This window comes from Homarus americanus, unplaced genomic scaffold (genome assembly GCF_018991925.1).
Source record: "Homarus americanus isolate GMGI-L3 unplaced genomic scaffold, GMGI_Hamer_2.0 scaffold14467, whole genome shotgun sequence".
Classification (NCBI taxonomy): Eukaryota; Metazoa; Arthropoda; class Malacostraca; order Decapoda; family Nephropidae; genus Homarus; species Homarus americanus.
This window is the reverse complement of record NW_024733734.1, coordinates 5,649,140-5,668,435: the sequence shown is the minus strand read 5'-3', so window position 1 is coordinate 5,668,435 and position 19,296 is coordinate 5,649,140. Positions and strand designations below refer to the sequence as shown.

Sequence of the window (19,296 nt, the reverse complement as noted above, 5' to 3'; positions counted from 1 at the left end):
ACACACACACACACACACACACACATACATACATGCATGCAAACACGCACACATGCGTGCACATGCACGCACGACACAGGAAGTTCAGAGAACACACCGGTGTAGGTTACCACGCCTTTCCACTCCATCTCTCTAATTACCCACACCTTTCTGCTTTCTCACTCCATATTTTAAAATGTTATGTAATGTAATGTTGAAGGGATACAACTTCGCTCATTTATACTTATACGTACTTATCACAATCTCCCTAAAAATACTTTAGCTTTGTCTGTATTCAAGACATCTTCAGGTCATGAGACCCACTATAAGAAGTTTAGAGACATAATTTTTGGTTATAAAATAACCGTCTATACAGATCACGTGGCAGTGACAGAGCTGTTCCACGGTAAAAATCTTTCAGGTAGACTAGCACGCTGGTATCTGACCATTCAAGAGTTTGAACCCGAGTTCAAGTATTTACCGGGATGAGCGAATGAATGTGGTCGCAGACACTTTGTCCAGAAATATAGCACCAGTGGTGTCTCTATCATTGTTCTCCCACTCACAATTAAGGGATGAACAACAACCCGATCCATTGTGGTCTACAGTCATTTTCGCTCTAGAGTCGAGGGAAGAGACTAATCTTCCCAAATTACCTCCTCCGTTCAATCAATTTGAACTACGACGAGACATACTCCTTCGCTCCAAGCAGACAACTGAGGGTATTGTTACACAAATTGTCGTACCTGATACACTTCATGAAACGATACTAACGTTATATCACGATGCTCCCCAACCAGGCCACCCCGGACGTGACAAATGTTTGGCGGAGGTCAGAAAGAAGTATGCTCAGCATAAGGGTACTACAAGGGCACCGGCTCCAATTCTATAATATCCTACACCAGAACGTCCGTTTAACACAGTCGCTATCGACTTGTTACTACTTCCAAGGAGTCATCAAGGATCCTCATTCTTCCTAGTGTGTGTGGATCATTTTTCTAGATTTATGATTTTAGTCCCACTGAAGGATAAACAGCCAAATCTGTGGCTTATGCCTTAGTTATTCACCTCATATGTCCTTTTACTACGCCCAAGTTTCTTCTCTCCGACAACGGATTAGAGTTCAAGAACCAACTTGTAGAGCAAATGTCGACAATACGACATCCAACAAAGTATTATCGTAGCCTATCATCCACAGGCTAATGGCCTTGTTGAAAGAACCAATCGCAAAATCCTAGAGATTCTTCGTCCAATAGCTAGTCAAATGCACTATGCATGGGAAGATTGGTTACTGCAAGTGGCCGCATCTATTAATGGGTCGATCAACAGCTCTACAGGCAAATCACCCTATTATATTGTTTACGGCATAGACAAACGTCTACCGTATGACGTACTTACAGACAAGCCATGCCCAGATTATAATGTGGACGATTTCGCTACCAGGCAAATCAACGTATTCACGGATATTCATGGCCAAGTACGTAAACATTTATCAGCGTCATGTGCTGAAATGATATACAAGCCACATAAACAAGCTAAGCCTGTCATGCTAGAAATAGGCGATGTTGCTATGGTGTGAGAACCTGAACAAAAGTCCAAGCTTTCACCCAAGTTTGACGGACCATTCCGCATTACTGCTAAAGCAGCGTGCAACAAATTAAAAATTTTGAAGCCAAACTCACAAACTTCAGATGTTGTGCATGCGATGCAGACAGACTTAAAAAGGTTCATTCAGATTCATTCCCCAGGAATGATAATGAAGTCCCAGACACAACTGTTCAAACAGCAAACATGTCAAATACACCCAGTGTATCTGATGATTATTGTTTAAAACTACGTTCTGCAAAACGTATATAATAATGTTCCTAACATTTCTACAATGATATTAACAAAAAAGATTTCTGAGTCTAATCATTTATTTAAATTTTTATAATTTCACGAATTCAGTGCCTACATTGGAATTTCTTTTTCCAAGTATTTTGCATGCTATGAAAACTTCAAGTCAAGCTGTATCAATTAACAAAAATGAACTAATTGCAAGTATGGTTGATGCAGGGTTAGGACGAGTGGACGCACAGCATGTGTATGTGAAAATTCTTCTTGAAGCCTTACAAATAGCCAAGAAGAGTTATCTGTTAACTCCAATTTTCGCAGACGAAGAGGTAGAATAGTATATCCTTCTTTTAGAGTCAACTCTCACGCACTATGATTTCCTCATCCACATAACTATGCTAGTGCAAAGCAAATTAATGCAAGACACACTGTTTACTCTGGATATACCAACCGATCTTTTACTAATAGATGAAAACTACTCTTAGTTAGAAGTGGATGATTTCAGGGTATATTATCACGGTATAAGATGTCATATATACATTTATACATATGCCCAGCCTATGGGTGCGCGTTAATTCTGCTGCAAACGGAATATGCGAATTGGCGATCATACAAACTAACGTTCGCACAGCGCTGAAACAATGTAACTATACACCGATTTTCCAGGAAAACTGTGTTTCATGCTCATCTACATAATGTTCAGTATATATATATATATATATACACACACACCTAGACCCCGACTTACGACTACGTGGACTTACGACCGTTGGGACTTACAACCGCCTCAGATATAGATAAAAAAATTTAAATGACACGCATTTTCTATACCGAAACGTTTCCAGTTAATGTAGTCTCCATGTATAATTAGAAAATTATGGGGGCCCCATGTGCATTCAGAAGACTACATTAAAGGTTAAGTGCTCAGTCACACTGTATCCATTCATCATTATTCATTACTTTTACTGTACTGTATTTCATTGTAGATTTTTTTTTTATCTATGTCGGACTTACACCATGTGGACTTACGACCTGGATTTGGGTCCCTTAAACAAGTGTATATATATATATATATATATATATATATATATATATATATATATATATATATATATATATATATATATATATATATATATATATATATATATATATATATATATATATATATATATATATATATATATATATATATATTTTTTTTTTTACTGAAGAAACTTATGTCACTTTACGATGCCAAGATGGTGGTAATCAGCTAGTTGTGAAAGGTTATTATAAGGCTCCGGATTACTGCACGGTAACCTGTAGTTCGTTGAAAACCTTGCCTTCCCATCATAATTTTGCATTGAATTTAAATCTCACTTTGGATTTGATTCCATTGTACCAAGTTTCTATATTGACTTTGTGAACTCAATCTTATGTTAGATAAATTAAAATTTATTTCTTATCTGAAAGAGTCACATTTTATTAATATAGAAGATAAACTGCTACTTTATTTTGCTTTTCACGGGATTTGTTATACCCAGTTTAACTATTCCCACTATAGTGGTCCCTCGGTTAATGAACGGTTCGATTAAAAAAATTTCGGTTAACGAATTACCTCCCATAAGGATCTTCAATTCAGTTAACGAACAAAACTTTGATTAACGAAATCCTTACAAACAACATGTTTTGTTGTGAGCATCAGCTGATGGGCTTAGTCTGCCAATTCAGTAATCTGTTCTATGTTTACATTTGTTTCCAGTGGAGTAAATATCAAGAAAGTTGTGCTCTTTAATATTTTTGTATTTTTTATATTAAAATTATTAGTCACTTTAAAATTTAGTTAACATAATGATAATATATGCAGTACAGGGAACTAGTGTTTTGTGCGCCCATCAGCCGCTTGACTCAGCCACCAGGCATCAGTGTGGCTTTGTTGACAGTGGAGTGAACATCTATTTTGTTGGTGTCTTGAATATTTTTGCATTTCTACATTGAAATTATTGGTCATTCTGAAATTTAATTAACATATTGATAATATATAGCACAGTGCAGTGTTGATTTAAATAAAATAATCTTGAATTACACCCAGTGAACTTAAAATTTTATTGGTGAAATGACGGCATCAAGCATGGGTCCCCTGAAAGGTGATTTCTCCTCCATCCCCACTTCCTTCTCTTCTCCCTTCTCCTCCACCCCCACTTCTAATTCCCATCATCATCATCATCAACCAGGAACCTTCTACATACACACCTCAAAGTAAGTGTACTTTACCGCATTTTTTTTACTTACTTTGTATGTACTTTTCTGTGAGCTGGAACCAATTACCCAATATCCCATTGAAACAATGGATTCGGTTAACGAACGACTCTGTGGAACGAATTGTGTTCGTTAACAGAGGGACCACTGCATTGTGTAATACTGGCAGTAATATTTTTGTTTTGCTCCTAGAGATCAATATCATTTCAATTTACCATTGTACATAATATACTATTCTGTAAGGCACTTAAGGCTAGGACCCTAGTAACTGCTGAAACCCAGATTGCAGTTGCTTCGGTTTAGTGTTTTCACACATATGTATATAACATGGATAGACTATGTACAGTTTTTATTTTCTCTGCGAGAAGCTAATTCCTCTAAGAAGCTTAGAAGGTGGTGACCGAGCGATGTATTAGCCCCTGTCTCATGGCAATAAAAATTATATAAATTTGGGTTAATACATTTAGTTTATATAATCCAATCACCCCACTGTAATTTTCCATAAGATGTGAGAGGCCATGTGCTGTTCATGTGAAGGGAAATTCCTCTATCAGTAAGCCGACCTTGAGAATGTAAGGTTAGCCCAACCTCTCCTTCAGAGCTTCCCTCACAGGCACCAGTTCTCACTTGAGAGCTCACGAGAATCGGACGGGTGACCTAACCAGTCAAGCTGAGCCCCCGTCATTAGCTAACACTCACAGCTTACAGTGATAATTACAGCGCATCTACTAATAGACTGTGACCAAAATAGTTTTACCAATAAATGGTGAAAAGATCATTTTGAGTTTGTAACTTAACCCCTCAACTTATTTATATACAAGCCAAGTTAAGGGAACTGTACCCAAAACTTATACAGTGATCCCTCGGTTAACAAACGCCTCAGTTAATGAAATTTTGGTTAATGAATTACCTTCCACAAGAATCTTCAACTTGATTAACGAAAACAAATTTGGTTAACAAAATCCTTACGAAATCGTGTCAACATGTTTTCGCCGTTTCACCAGCTGGAGTATTAGTCCACCAATACAGTAATCGGTTTTAGGGCTTAAATTCGTTACCATTTGAGTAAATATCAAGAAGGTTGTACTATTCAATAATTTTCCAAGTCTTATATTAAAATTTGTAGCCATTTTAACAATTACGGTATTTAACATAATTGAAGTACAGGGAACTAGTTTTTAGCGTGCCAAACAGCCACTTGACTCACCCAGAATGGCGTCAGTTTGTGTGTCTGCTCAGTGGAGGAAGCATCTTGCTTGAGACTCTCTTGAACATAAACTATTTTTACGTTTTTACAGAACAATTATTGGTCATTCTGAAATTTATTTTACATATTGACAATATATAGTGCAGTGCAGTGTTGATTTAAAGAAAATAATCTTGAATTACACCAATTGAACTAAAATTTTATGGGTGAAATGGCGGCATGAAGCATGGGGTGACTTCTCTTCCACCCCCACTGCCTTCTCTTCTCCCTTCTCCTCCAACCCCACTTCTAAATCCCATCATCATCATCATCATCAACCAGGAGCCTTCTACATGCACACCTCAAAGTAAGTGTACTTTACTGCAATTATTTTTAGTTTGTATGTAATTTTCGGTGAGCTGGAACCAATTACCCAAAAACCCATTGAAACAATGGTTTCGGTTAACGAAATTTTCGGTTAACGAATGACCATCTGGAACGAATTGTGTTCGTTAACCGAGGGACTACTGTATATAACCAAATCTAACACTTCTCTCTTGACTATTCATGTCACATAACATCTACTGGAAAGTATATTTTTATCTCATATTTCTTCAAATGTTTTCCTACCTTATATGGAAGAGGAACAGACTTCTCAGTCAACTTTTGTGCAGGCGACTTCTCTTGTAACTTTTCAGTATGTGGCGACTCTATAATGGTGAGCTTACTTTCCCTCTCCTCCTTTTCCTTACTTTTCCTTTCATCTTGATTTGTATTTAGTCGTTGGTTTTTACTAATAAAGAAAGGTTTTTTAAATGGTATATCTGCTGGAGCTTTAAAGTCCCTTTCCTTAGATATGGTCGTCACACTCTCAAAGGTATCAGAGTCATTGTTCGAAGGTGTTATTGTCTCCATCTTTGAAGCAAGTAATACATCTTCAACTTCTTGATGTGAAATGTCCTCTGCACCATGCAACACTGTCTTCACTGGACTCCCTTCCATGTTAACACTAAGAGTTGCTCAATAATCATTACAGCCTGAAAAAAATTAAGTAAATTAATTCAATTACAATAAATATATTATTGTGGCATATCAAATCTAAATCTTCTGATGGTGAGGGGCTGATCCTTATATCTACTGATACCATTAAGATCTGAACTTGGAAATCCCATTTCAGGACTATTGCCAAATTAGTGAGTTTCTGCAGTACAGACAATATCAACAAATACAGTAACACGGTTTTCCAGCAATTTTTGTATTATTTATTTGGCGATTTTTCCGAAACCATGTTTCAAATCTGAAGAGGGTCTACTCATACCTACGAACACTTGCTAATGACTACCTACTACCAATGATGAGTACTGCATTGCAAATTAAAAAAAAAAAATTACCTAGCATACCTATCCACAGATGGAAGTGCATGATACAACGTTAGATTACATAGTTTAATTAGGGTGTTATTTTGTTAATAACAATTCATATGGAAAGTTCACTGGAAAGGTTACTTAGCATTAGGATCCCATTGCTCACTAGTACATCAACAGTTTAACCCTAAACATGGTAGCAATGACTTCCACACCACCATTCCTCCTAACTAGCAGTTTGGGTGGTTGGTTTGTTCTTTGTTATTTTCAGTGATGGGCACGGTTCTGCTAATCCGCTAACCGCTAATTAGTGAAGCTAGCTTTCTCGTTAGCGGATTAGCGTTTTCGCTAACTTTGGAAACCATTAGCAGACCAATTAGCTTCCGCTAAATTTAGTTCCGCTAAATTTAGTTCCACTAACTTTAAGTCCGCTAACAAAATTTATACATGTTTGTTCCTGTCTGTTGTAAGCATGTGACGCCACGATGACGCCGCGACGCGTGTCTCCAACAGCCACTAAGGCACACTTGGCTGACTGCGTGTTAGTACGCGTAAACGTGACAGTTCATGATTTGTCAACGCCGTGCTGCAGCAGCTGAGCAGCATTGTGTAATTCTGCAGTTCTGAGTTCAGTTCACTTAGGACGTTGTCATGTTAAAGACAGTCTAAGCAGTCTTACAGTGTCAGCGACAGAAGCGTACGTTATCGCTTATTGTTATGGAAGGTGAAGACGTTTTTGTTCCGCCTGACGATGCTGGGCCAGGTGGGCCTGTTGACAGTGTTGAGGAGCCTGCAGTGGCTGTGAGTGAGGCCGCTGAGGCGGAGGCCGCTCAGGCTGAGGGCCAGGCCCAAGAGTCTCAGAGCCCATGGCCCCACCTGGATGACTACTTTGTCCTTAAGTCAAGGGATAAGAGGAACGCCAACATCTTGTACTTCCAGAGCGTCATGTGCCAGCCCAAGGAGACCACCATCAAGGAACAGGCGACAAGCTTCTACAACTTGAAGTCGCATGTCAAGAGGAAACACCCAGCGCATGCCATCCAGTTTGAGAGGATCAAGGCTGGCTCTTCCCGTGGGAAACACAGGCAGTCTTCTGGTAGCGGTGCCAGTAGCAGGAGCAGCAGCCAGTTGTGGTGGCCACCTGCAAAGAATCCACGCCAGCCCACCATTGGCGAGGAGTTTGGCCAATCAGCTGCTGGCACTGGCGTCCGTCAGTCTGTGGTGGACAAAAGGATTGTGGACCTGTTCGTCTGCAACATGCTACCGCTGCATGTAGTGGAGTCCCCAACCTTTGTCAGCCTGATCAAGATGCTGAACCCCAGCAAGACGTCGATGTCCCGCCGCACCCTGGGCAGGAGGATCGTGGGCAACCATAAACAGCTGGAGGAGTATCTTATAAGGTATTTATAAATTATACAAGTTTATTAAATTATTATTATGGCGTATTTCATATTTTTTCATGTTTTCATACTTTTCGTGGGAGGCATTGCAAGTTATGACACGTTTAAAAGTACTGTACAGTGAAAGAGTTTGTTGTGGAAGTTTGTATTGTTATATAAGTTTATAACTTCCCTTGAAATTAATTCTTTGTGTATTTTCATACAATTTGTTTATTTTAATTATTTATACAATGCTAAAGTTGCAATGATTATTATTGTAGAATTAATTTTTTTTTACCGAGATTCGGAGATTCTGTGTTGCCGTTTTTTTTTGTGTTACGAGGTTAAAATTATACAAGTTTATTGCATTATTATATGGGGTACTTCATATTTTTTCATGTTTTCATATTTTTCGTGGGAGGCATTGCAAGTTATGACACGTTTAGAAGCACACAAGAAGTTTGTTGTGGTAGTTTGTATTGTTATATAACTTCCCTTGAAATGAATTGTGTATTTTGATATTTTCATATAATTTGTTTACAGTGAGTTCTGCTATAACGCGTGTTTTGACAACGCAAATTGGCTCTAACGCGATTGATGAATAGAGGAACAATATTTGTAAAACGCGAACGAGTTTGCTCTAACGCGATTCCACTCGAACGGTTGTTATGGCTTGGCGCTGGGTTATGCAGTGTTTACAGTTCACGTTCGACATCACATGTTCAATTGAGTTATGTGTTTTGTTTGTGAAGAATTGCAGAAATAATTTATGTAATATTTATGTATACAGTATACCTGTACAGTATATGTAAATTGTAAAATTTTTAAATAAAAGAGAAAATCAAATTACGTAGCGTTTTACACCCACGCTCTGTTTACATCACACACAGTGTTTACAGTTCACGTTCGACATCACATGTTCAATTGATTTGTGTGTTTTGCTTGTGAAGAATTGCAGAAATAATTTACAGTATATCTCGGCTTATAAGAAGGAATTTGAACCATAAATAAATTCGCCCAAAGTTAGGGGGTCGTCTTAAGCATCAGATATAAAATTCTTACCTCTTAAATATTGCGGTTAGCGGTTTAGCGTGTCAAGAGTGGTGATGGAAACATGGTAAACCACTCACAAGGTCCAACCACTAATTATTTTATAATGAAACTTACGTTTGGGAAGCTGGATTAAAATGAAGATTATCGGTATATTAAAATAATAAAAATATATTATAAACCTGTCTAACATACCGTAAAAGAACAATACAGTATACCCCGGTAATAAACACAGCTGCTATCATCACCCCCCCCCCTCCCATTTGCCAGTGACAAGAAAGGGAAAGTGACCTTGACTGTGACCGCCTGTGGCTATTTTTAGCCGTCCTTGTGTTCGGAGGTGGTCAGTAATGTATATCTGTATATTTACTGATCATAATACTTATCTCCTATAAATAATTCATTTAAAATTTATTTTTTTACAAAGAATATTCAGTAAATGACTGTTTTAATTCTTGAAACTACCAACAGTGGTAAATTTAGGATATAAATGATGAACAGAAGTCACGTCATGGATTCGGAGTTTGGTCCTTAATGATCACCATAAATGTCTGGTCAACTTCACCTACCAGGTATAATGGTAGCCTCCCTTTTTCGCAAAACAAGTACAGCTAGACCCCGACTTATAACGGGGTTAGGGACCTAAATCCAGGTCGTAAGTCCGAATGGTCATAAGTCCGACATAGATATAAAAAATAAAAAAAAATTAATAAAAAGTCTACAATGAAATACAGTACAGTAAAAGTAATAAATAATGAGGAATGGATACAGTACAGTGAAAGTAATAAATAATGAGGAATGGATACAGTGTGACTGAGCACTTACTGTACCTTTAATGTAGTCAGCTGAATGCACATGAGGCCCCCATAATTTTCTAATTATACATGGAGACTACATTAACTGGAAACGTTTCGGTATAGAAAATGCGTGTGTCATTTGGAGAGAGAAAAAAAATGAAAAAAAAAATGGTCACAACTGCGGCGGTCGTAAGTCCCGACGGTTGTAAGTCGAAGCAGTCGTAAGTCGGGGTCTAGCTGTATATAATTAAAGAAAATACTTGCAGTGTGTTTAATATATTACAGTATATTATTAATAAATAAATAAACAAATAAATTGGGAAATCTATTTCAAGTAAATGGAAATATTTTACTCACACCGACATTAGTTCCAGTTAAATAACTGACGCTTAAGTGAGTCACTAGTGTACACCAGCCGGTAAAATTTGATGCCAATACTTTAAGTGAATTGGCCTTATTTTAAATAACCAACCATAAATAAATGCAAAAAGGAAAAAAGATCAAAGGTGAGAAACATTATATTGTATGTATGTTGTGTTGTCAAAGGAAGAGAAACAATTGAAACTCTGCAATTGTGTGTAAATGAGGCAGAAAGATAGATCAGCAACCTAAGACTTGGTCACAATTTTCGTGATGCCATATGGAAATAGGATCTACCATTAGACAATACTGTACATTATGCTTCCAATATCTTCCCAGGCGGTATTATCTCCCTGTTTGGTAGATGCCTAAAACTTTTAGTAATATTACTTTGATACAACATGATAAATTAGACAAACAATGAAAATAAACAAACAAAAGTTATTTACCAAGACCTTCTCTCTAAGAACAGAGGGTAATAGATAGAGGGGAGATAAGAAGGCTATTTATAGCCCGTCTTTGTGTCCGAAGTCGACCGCACTAAAAATAATTCATTTAAAATTTATATTTTTTACATAGAATATTCAGTACATGACTGCAATTATAAAATAGGCCGAGATATACGAGATATACGGTATGTAATATTTATGTGTGTGTGATGTAAACAGAGCGCTTGGTCCCTCTCTCTCTGTGTATGGGTGGAATTTGTTGTTTAGAGTGAGTGATACCAATGTCGTAACATTACCTGGCTGAAGGCGCCTGAATACTACTTAAACACATCAATACTATGTTAATTGATCACTGTACAGTATTACCCCGCCTAACGCGGTTTCACTTAACGCGTTTTATCATATACGCGGTGCCTCGCCAGAGCTGAACTTTCACTTAACACGGATTTTTTCCACATATACGCGGTGAGTGTCCGGCTCGAGACGCTATTTTTAGATTTGCCCCACCCTGCCTGACTGCCTGTTTTAGCTCATAAAATTCATACAAATTACCCGGCCAGAATATAATTTACATTGCTGGAATTCTTATAATTTGGTGATCATTTTGAATATAAACATCATATTTTTGCATTAGACATACAAATTTTAGATACAAATTTTTCTCAAATTAACTATGTTATCTTTTGTGCAAAATATATGACATTTATATTCAAAATATTCCTGGTCTTACAAGGAATCCAGCAATGTCAATTATATTATCCTAACTTTAGTTTGAGGTATTATTTATTAAAATTTAGTGGTTATCCCACACATCTCCTTGGGACGGTTGGTGGGGGGTGGGGGGGAGGGAGGGACCGACCGACCATCTGTTACCCTGTGAAGAATTATTTTTTTTTTTATTAACTGAAGATATTTGTTTTAGCTCATAAAATTCATACAAATTATCCGGTCTGAATATAATTTACATTGCTGGAATTCTTATAATTTGATGATCATTTTGAATATAAACATCATATTTTTGCATTAGACATACAAATTTTAGATAAAAATTTTTCTCAAATTAACTATGTTATCTTTTGTGCAAAATATATGACATTTATACTCAAAATATTCCTGGTCTTACAAGGAATCCAGCAATGTCAATTATATTATCCTAACTTTAATCTGAGGTATTATTTAATACTAAATGTTAAAAACCCTGGAAGGGAGGATTGGTGGGGGGTGGGGGGGAGGGTTGGGACTGACCGCGCGGTTGGAAGAGGGGGGGAGGCAAGGTGGGGTACTTTGATTGACAGATAGTGTCCTGAAGATTATTTTTTTTTTTATTAACTGAAGATGTTTGTTTTAGCTCATAAAATTCATACAAATTACCCGGTCAGAATATAATTTACATTGCTGGAATTCTTATAATTTGGTGATCATTTTGAATATAAACATCATATATTTTTCATTAAACATACAAATTTTAGATAAAAATTTTTCTCTAGGTAACTATGTTATCTTTTGTGCAAAATATATGACATTTATATTCAAAATATTCCTGGTCTTACAAGGAATCCAGCAATGTCAATTGTATTATCCTAACTTTAGTTTGAGGTATTATTTATTAAAATTTAGTGGTTTTCCCCCAAAAATTTCTCTGAGAGGGAAGAGCCAGCGAGTGTAGTGTGAGAGAGGGAGGGAGTTGAGTCCATTATTTGAATGGACATTAACTTGGCGACTGTATTTCTCTTAAGTATTAATTGTGTGCATGTACCATCATAAAATTAAGATGTTATTTTTACTACAACATAGGTATGTGCCTTCAAAAAGTGGAGTTTGGGGGTCAGGCCGGTTTCTATTGGAATTAATCCCATATGTTCTGTTGTTCACTTAACGCGGGACCCTCTGGGTTCAATTGACCGCGTTAAGTGGGGTACAACTGTATAATAAATTCATTCACTCATAATTTAAAATTCCTTATCATCCTGTGTTATATACAGAAATACTTGAGTCCCTGAGCGAGTACATAAAAAGAAAACGGAGGACTAAGACATCCTGAAGTGGATAGAGAACGGACATCTCTACTGGGGGACTCAAACGTTTCTCATGTTTTGTGGGCACTGTAGCATAATATGAATAATATGTAAATTACAATTTACTTATATATATATATATATATATATATATATATATATATATATATATATATATATATATATATATATATATATATATATATATATATATATATATATATATATATATATATATATATATATATATATATATATATATATATATATATATATATATATATATATATATATATATATACATATATATACAGTGGCCCCTCGGTTAACGAACTCAATCCGTTCCAGAAGGTCGTTCGTTAACCGAAACCATTGTTTCAATGGGTTTTTGGGTAATTGGTTCCAGCTCACCGAAAATTTCCTAAATTCAACAAAAATGGTAGAAAAGTTCACTTACTTTGAGGTGTGTATGTAGAAGGCTCCTGGATGATGATGATGATGATGGGATTTAGAATGGGGGTGGAGGAGAAGGAAGAAGAGAAGGCATTGGGGTGGAAGAGAAGTCACCCCATGGTGCCATTTCACCCATAAAATTTTAGCTCTCTGGTTTAATTCAAGATTATTTTCTTTAAATCAACGCTGCACTGCATTATATATTGTCAATATATAAAATATATTTCAAAATGACCAATAATTTGCTTGGAAACACAGAAAAAAAGCGTTTAGTTGAAGAGAGTCTCAAGCAAGATGTTACCTCCAGTGAAAACAGAGAGAGACTGACGCCTGTTTGCTGTGTTAAGAGGCTGGATGCCGCGCATTAAACTAGTCACTTTACCTTCAATTTTGTTCAATAATTGTTAAAATGACTAAAAAATTGAATATTAAACTTTTAAAATTATTGAATAGTATAAACTTCTTGATATTTACAAAAATAGTAAGGAATTTAAGCCCTAGAACCGATTAATGTATTGGCGGACTGATACTAAAGCTGGTTGCCCGGTCAGTGCAAGCGAAAACATGTTGAGGTCGGTTCGTAAGAAGTTCGTTAAGCGAATTTTTTTTCGTTAACCGAATTGAAGATCCTTATGGAAGGCAGTTCGTTAATCGAAATTACGTTAACCGAGGTGTTCGTTAAACGAGGTCACTGTGTATATATATATATATATATATATATATATATATATATATATATATATATATATATATATATATATATATATATATATATATATATATATATATATATATATATATATATATATATATATATATATATATATATATATATATATATATATATATATATATATATATATATATATATATATATATATATATATATATATATATATATATATATATATATATATATATATATATATATATATATATATATATATATATATATATATATATATATATATATATATATATATATATATATATATATTTCATGTAGATCCACAATGACAACGTGGATAAGATAAATCTTGATAAAATCACACGGGAAGATGGAAACAACGGAGTACCTTAGCTTTCGTCTTTATTCAAGACATCTTCAGAGGCAACTGGATTACATGGACAGAGAGAGGCTTAAATATACAGGGTGACCTAAAAACATGAGGTCAGGTCAAAATGATGACATCCACTAATCCCCACACCAACACACGTAGAGGAGCTTAAGAGAAGGGAGGTGACGTGACTAGACAAGTCAGGTCAGAAAATAGGGGGCCCACAAAATAACTATCATACATCTAGATCAAAGGTTTTCAAAGCATTTTTAACCATGGGCCACTGACAAATAAATTTATGTAACATATTATCAGTTTTGAACTGACCATCACTAAGGTTTATTGATTTTAATTCCTTAATCAAACTAGCTTCAACAAGAAGTCTTTCTGTGACACAAGATGATTTGAATACTTCTAAGCTTTTTTCCCAAGCAATGGGGTGATTATTATTCCTAACATGAACAAACAAGGCACTGCTTTCAGATGCAGTTCTGATATTATACTTATGTTGTTTAAAGTGTACTGTACAGTGTTGTGGCTTGGCGCGGGGTTATGCAGTAGGGTGTGTCAATTTTGTTAACATGTTAAAAATCAAATTTGGTAGTCAAAATATTGTGCCTCTTTATGTCTAAACTTGAGATTAGCAAACAAAAATGAATTGAAATAACCCTCACCTACATCAATTATACCTTAAAGTTTCAAATATCAGTATTTCAACAAATTAATGAGACTTGATTAGAATTATTCACTTGATATTAACTAATCTCATGTAAGCATATGGATTATGGAGTATTTTATGGTTCTATAGCTTGTGTACAATATGCATGTCAGAAAATGAACATGAACAGGCTCTCCGTGTGGGACAGTTTAATTCTTGTTTTGACTTGTACCAAGCGTGAGGATAAGGCGCCCAGCTCACTCTCCTTCTAGATATCATAGACGGTGGTTTGCTCTCATTGCACTTGCACCTACTCTACCAGACGAATTCTACATTTTAATTATTGTAAGTAGGGCATATTGATTGTCGCAGTTACTTATATCATTGTATAAAACATTATGTTCTAAGAAATTATTATGTTATTTCTGTTACAGCATTTTTGATAAACAAATTGATATTTTTTGAAACAACAATTGAATTATGAAACATTGAAATATTTTTCTATTTGTCAGATAGTGTGAAGATGTCAAAATTGAAGACAAGAAGTCAGTTGTCAACCCACTTGAGCCTGCTAGTTGGTAAAGGGAAGGAGCTTCCTGTATCAGAACTTCCAACAGTGAGAGACATGCTAAGATTAGGGTTACTCCTTCGAGAAAAAAATGCAAAGGACAGAAGGAACTATACAGATAAAGAACTCATAAATGACATGATAGTCCCTCTTCTGCATCAATGGACAAAAGCTAATGCACTATTCAAACCACCTGTGATTAATCAGTGTCGAACTATTGAGCTAAAACTAACGAAATTATGGCACAAAGCAGTTGAAACATCACTTGGTAAAGGAAACTTGGCCAGGAAAAATGAATTTCTGCACACACTTGATACTCTGTTTGACATTTTGACCTGCAAGTGCTCCATACAATTATGTTCTGAATCCAACTGTTCTCACTCAGGTAAGAGAGAAAATAATTCCCACATTGATTGTGGTTGTCCTCGTGAAAAGAAGATCCCTGTTTTAGAGCTTGAATTTATAAAGGCACAGAGGACAAAGGCAGAAGGCCAAGGAAGTATGCAAATGGGTTCAATAGATTATTCAGAAACAAAGAAGCAGATTGCTAATGCCAAGAAGAGAGAACAAATCCGAGAGAGGGAACAAAAGAAGAAAATGAAGAGTGAAGAAGCCATCCAAAGAGAGGAAGAGCTGTGTCAAGATGTTTATCACTTCTTTGATAGTTCTTCTGATGAACAGGAAGCAACATCAGATGATAGTTCCAAAGAGCCATCTGAACCTTTACCAAAGAAAATGAAATACAACACAAGAAATATTTCAAACATTGCTTTAGCTAGTATTCGCCACCATGCTGGACTTCGTGAGGCTGCAGAAATTGCAACTGCCGCTTGGATAGATGCAGGCCTCATCAGCCGAGAGGATGTATCTTTGGTGATAGATCATAATAAAATTAGAAGAGCACAAGAAAAAATAATGAAGGAAATATCTGATCAGCATGAAAAAGATTTAAGCGAGGGAGGGCTCTCCTGTCTTTTGTTTGATGGAAGAATAGATGACACAAAAGTTTTGCTAGAAGTAGAGGGAGTGAACAGAAAGTTTCCAGGTCTCATCAAAGAAGAACACTACTCTGTCTGTTCTGAGCCTGGTGGTCGGTTTTTGTTTCACTTTGCTCCCGAAACTGAAGTAGAAGGGAAGAAACATGCAGAGGTCATTGCTGATCATATTTTATGTTGGGTTCAGGAGAGAGGACTTGGCAGTTCACTGCAGGCTGTTGGTGGAGATTCAACTGCAGTGAACACCGGATGGCAGGGGGGTGTAATGACGCATTTAGAGAAAAAACTAGGAAGAAGACTTGTTTGGATTGTATGTGATTTACATACAGGCGAGCTACCTCTTCGTCATCTCATCCAGGAACTTGATGGTCCTACAAAGAGCAACAACAAGTGGTCAGGTCCCCTTGGCATCATGCTGGATGAAGCAACACAACTAGAAATAAATACAACCTTTCCAAAGGTCGAAGTTGGCCCTCCCCTTCCGGCGTTGTCTGAAGGAGTCATCAAAGATCTCAGCACAGATCAATCCTATGCTTATCGTATTGCCCAAGCAATAAGATCAGGAGAAGTGCCTCAGTCATTGGCTCTCTTGGAGATTGGACCTGTCAGTCACAGCCGTTGGTTAACTACAGCTCTTCGTTTCTGCAGGATTTGGATTTCCAAACACGAATTGAAGGGCAAAGTGCTGAAGAATTTGAGGTTAATTGTTGAATTTATTATTGGAGTTTATCTTCCCCAGTGGTTTAGTGTGAAACTTAATCCTATGTGGGTGGATGGGCCCAATCACCTTTTGTTTCAATTGCAGCTAGTAAGAACACAGAGGAAGGTAGTGAGGGACATCGTGTTACCTGTGGCAAGAAGGTCCGCTTGGTATGCTCGATCAGAAGCAGTTTTGCAAGCAATGCTTTGCAGTCAATGTACCAATCTCCGAACCGAGGCTGTAGAAGTCATTCTAAAGATTAGAGGAACGCTAATAGATGACGACCAGTTGGGAGACTGTTCGTTTCATTCAAGAAAAGTTCCCCCAATAAACGTCAATGCCACCAAATTGTCAGAATTGGTTGACTTGAGTTTGGAAGTCTTAGAGCCACCATTGACAACAAGTCTAACTAGCCAAGAATTGAGAAACCTTAAAGAGACTCCAATGCAGGTGCCGAAGTGGCCTTCCCACACTCAAAGTGTGGAGAGATGTGTGAAAATGGTCACAGAAGCAGCGGGCCATGTTTACAGCCACGAGAGGCGAGAAGGTTACATCAAAGCACAAATAGCAAGCAGACTACTGATGACAAGAAACCAAAGCAAAGAGAGTATGAAGGCATTGGTTACTTTCAAATAGACTACGGATAATAAAATATAATAATTTGAAACTTGAAACAGTAACATGTGTGCAAACGCTGGTTATGTTATAAATTCACAAATATGTACATTTAAAAATCCATTTGATGTAGGTAGGACTTATTATAAAAAAAAATTTATGCCAGAATATTGTTTTGCATGCTTAAAGACTACACTAAATTGCTACCAAATTACTCGATTTTCAATTTAGCCAGTTCACCCCCTAAATTGACACACCCTATTATGCAGTGTTTACAGTTCACGTTCGACATCACATGTTTAATTGATTTATGTGTTTTGTTTGTAAACAATTGCAGAAATAATTTATGTAATATTTATGTATACAGTACACCTGTACAATATATGTAAATTGTAAAATTTTAAATAAGAGAGAAAAACAAAATACATAGCGTTTTAGACCCGCGCGCTCTGTTTACTCCACACGTTCAGTTTGAAACACGTGTGAAGTTTTTAAGCGTCCTCAGTGAATTCTGATTACTGTTTCTCCAATTTTGTGACTATGGAAAAGAAGAATATCTCTGGGAAGCACTCTGGTGATCGCATTTCCGGTGGTGATCGTAAAAGAAAGGCTATAACACTTGAAGAAAAGCTTGATGTTGTCAATTGTTTTGAAAAAAGGAAAGAACATGCGATATTGTGCATGCAACGGGAATAAAGGAGTCTACTTTACGCACCATTAGAGACAATGCAGCAAAGATTAAAGCAAGCTGTATTGCTGGAAAAACCTTGAGTGCTAGCAAAAGTGTGAGATCACGGCCAAAGGAACTTGAGGAGATGGAATGGCTTCTAAGTGTTTGGATAGAAGATCAAACGAAAAAGCGACCTGGGACCAGCTTCCTCACCATTAAAGAGAAAGCCTTACCAATATATGAGGACCTAAAGAAAAACTGCACCTGATGATGATGATACTGATGATGACAACTGTCAACTCCTGTCTTCATGACTCCTCAACCTCAACCCTCTTCCCCATCAAGTTATATTCATATTTTTTCAAGGTAAAGTGTAACATTTACTGTATGATTTCATTATTAGATATGAATGTAACATTATGTAGACTGTGCTATCCTTTGTGTTAGGCTAACTACGAAATTTTTTTCGATTTGGAGTAATCTGCACCTAACCCTATTTTCTCCATAAGCCCTGTTATTTCTATTACGCGAATTTCTATAACACGATGTTTTACAAGAACACAACTATCGCATTATAGCAGAACTGACTGTATTTACATACAGTGGTCCCTCGGTTAACAAACACAATCCGTTCCAGCAGGTTGTTCGTTAACCGAAAAATTCGTTAACCGAAACCATTGTTTCAATGGGTTTTTGGGTAATTGGTTTCAGCTCACCGAAAATTGCCTAAATTCAACAAAAATAGTAGAAAAGTTCACTTACTTTGAGGTGTGTATGTAGAAGGCTCCTGGATGATGATGATGATGTGCATTTGAAGTGGGAGGTGGAGGAGGAGAAGGGAGAATAGAAGGAAGTGGAGGTGGAGGAGAAGCATTTTACTGCTTCTTGGAAGGTGAGTCACCTTCCATGAAAATGTCAGGAACCTC

General features: G+C 36.6%; 1 protein-coding gene across 3 annotated transcripts in view; it reads right to left on the bottom strand.

Moving 5' to 3' along the window:
* LOC121869951 (kanadaptin-like) overlaps window positions 1–19,296 on the bottom strand; it is a 140,004-nt gene that overhangs the window by 108,004 nt on the left and 12,704 nt on the right. For all 3 annotated transcript variants that reach the window (XM_042371552.1, XM_042371550.1, XM_042371551.1), the window contains exon 2: window positions 5,870–6,276. In XM_042371552.1, the coding sequence (XP_042227486.1) occupies window positions 5,870–6,241 (372 nt within the window). In that variant the 5' untranslated portion in view covers window positions 6,242–6,276. The remainder of the gene's footprint in view (window positions 1–5,869; window positions 6,277–19,296) is intronic.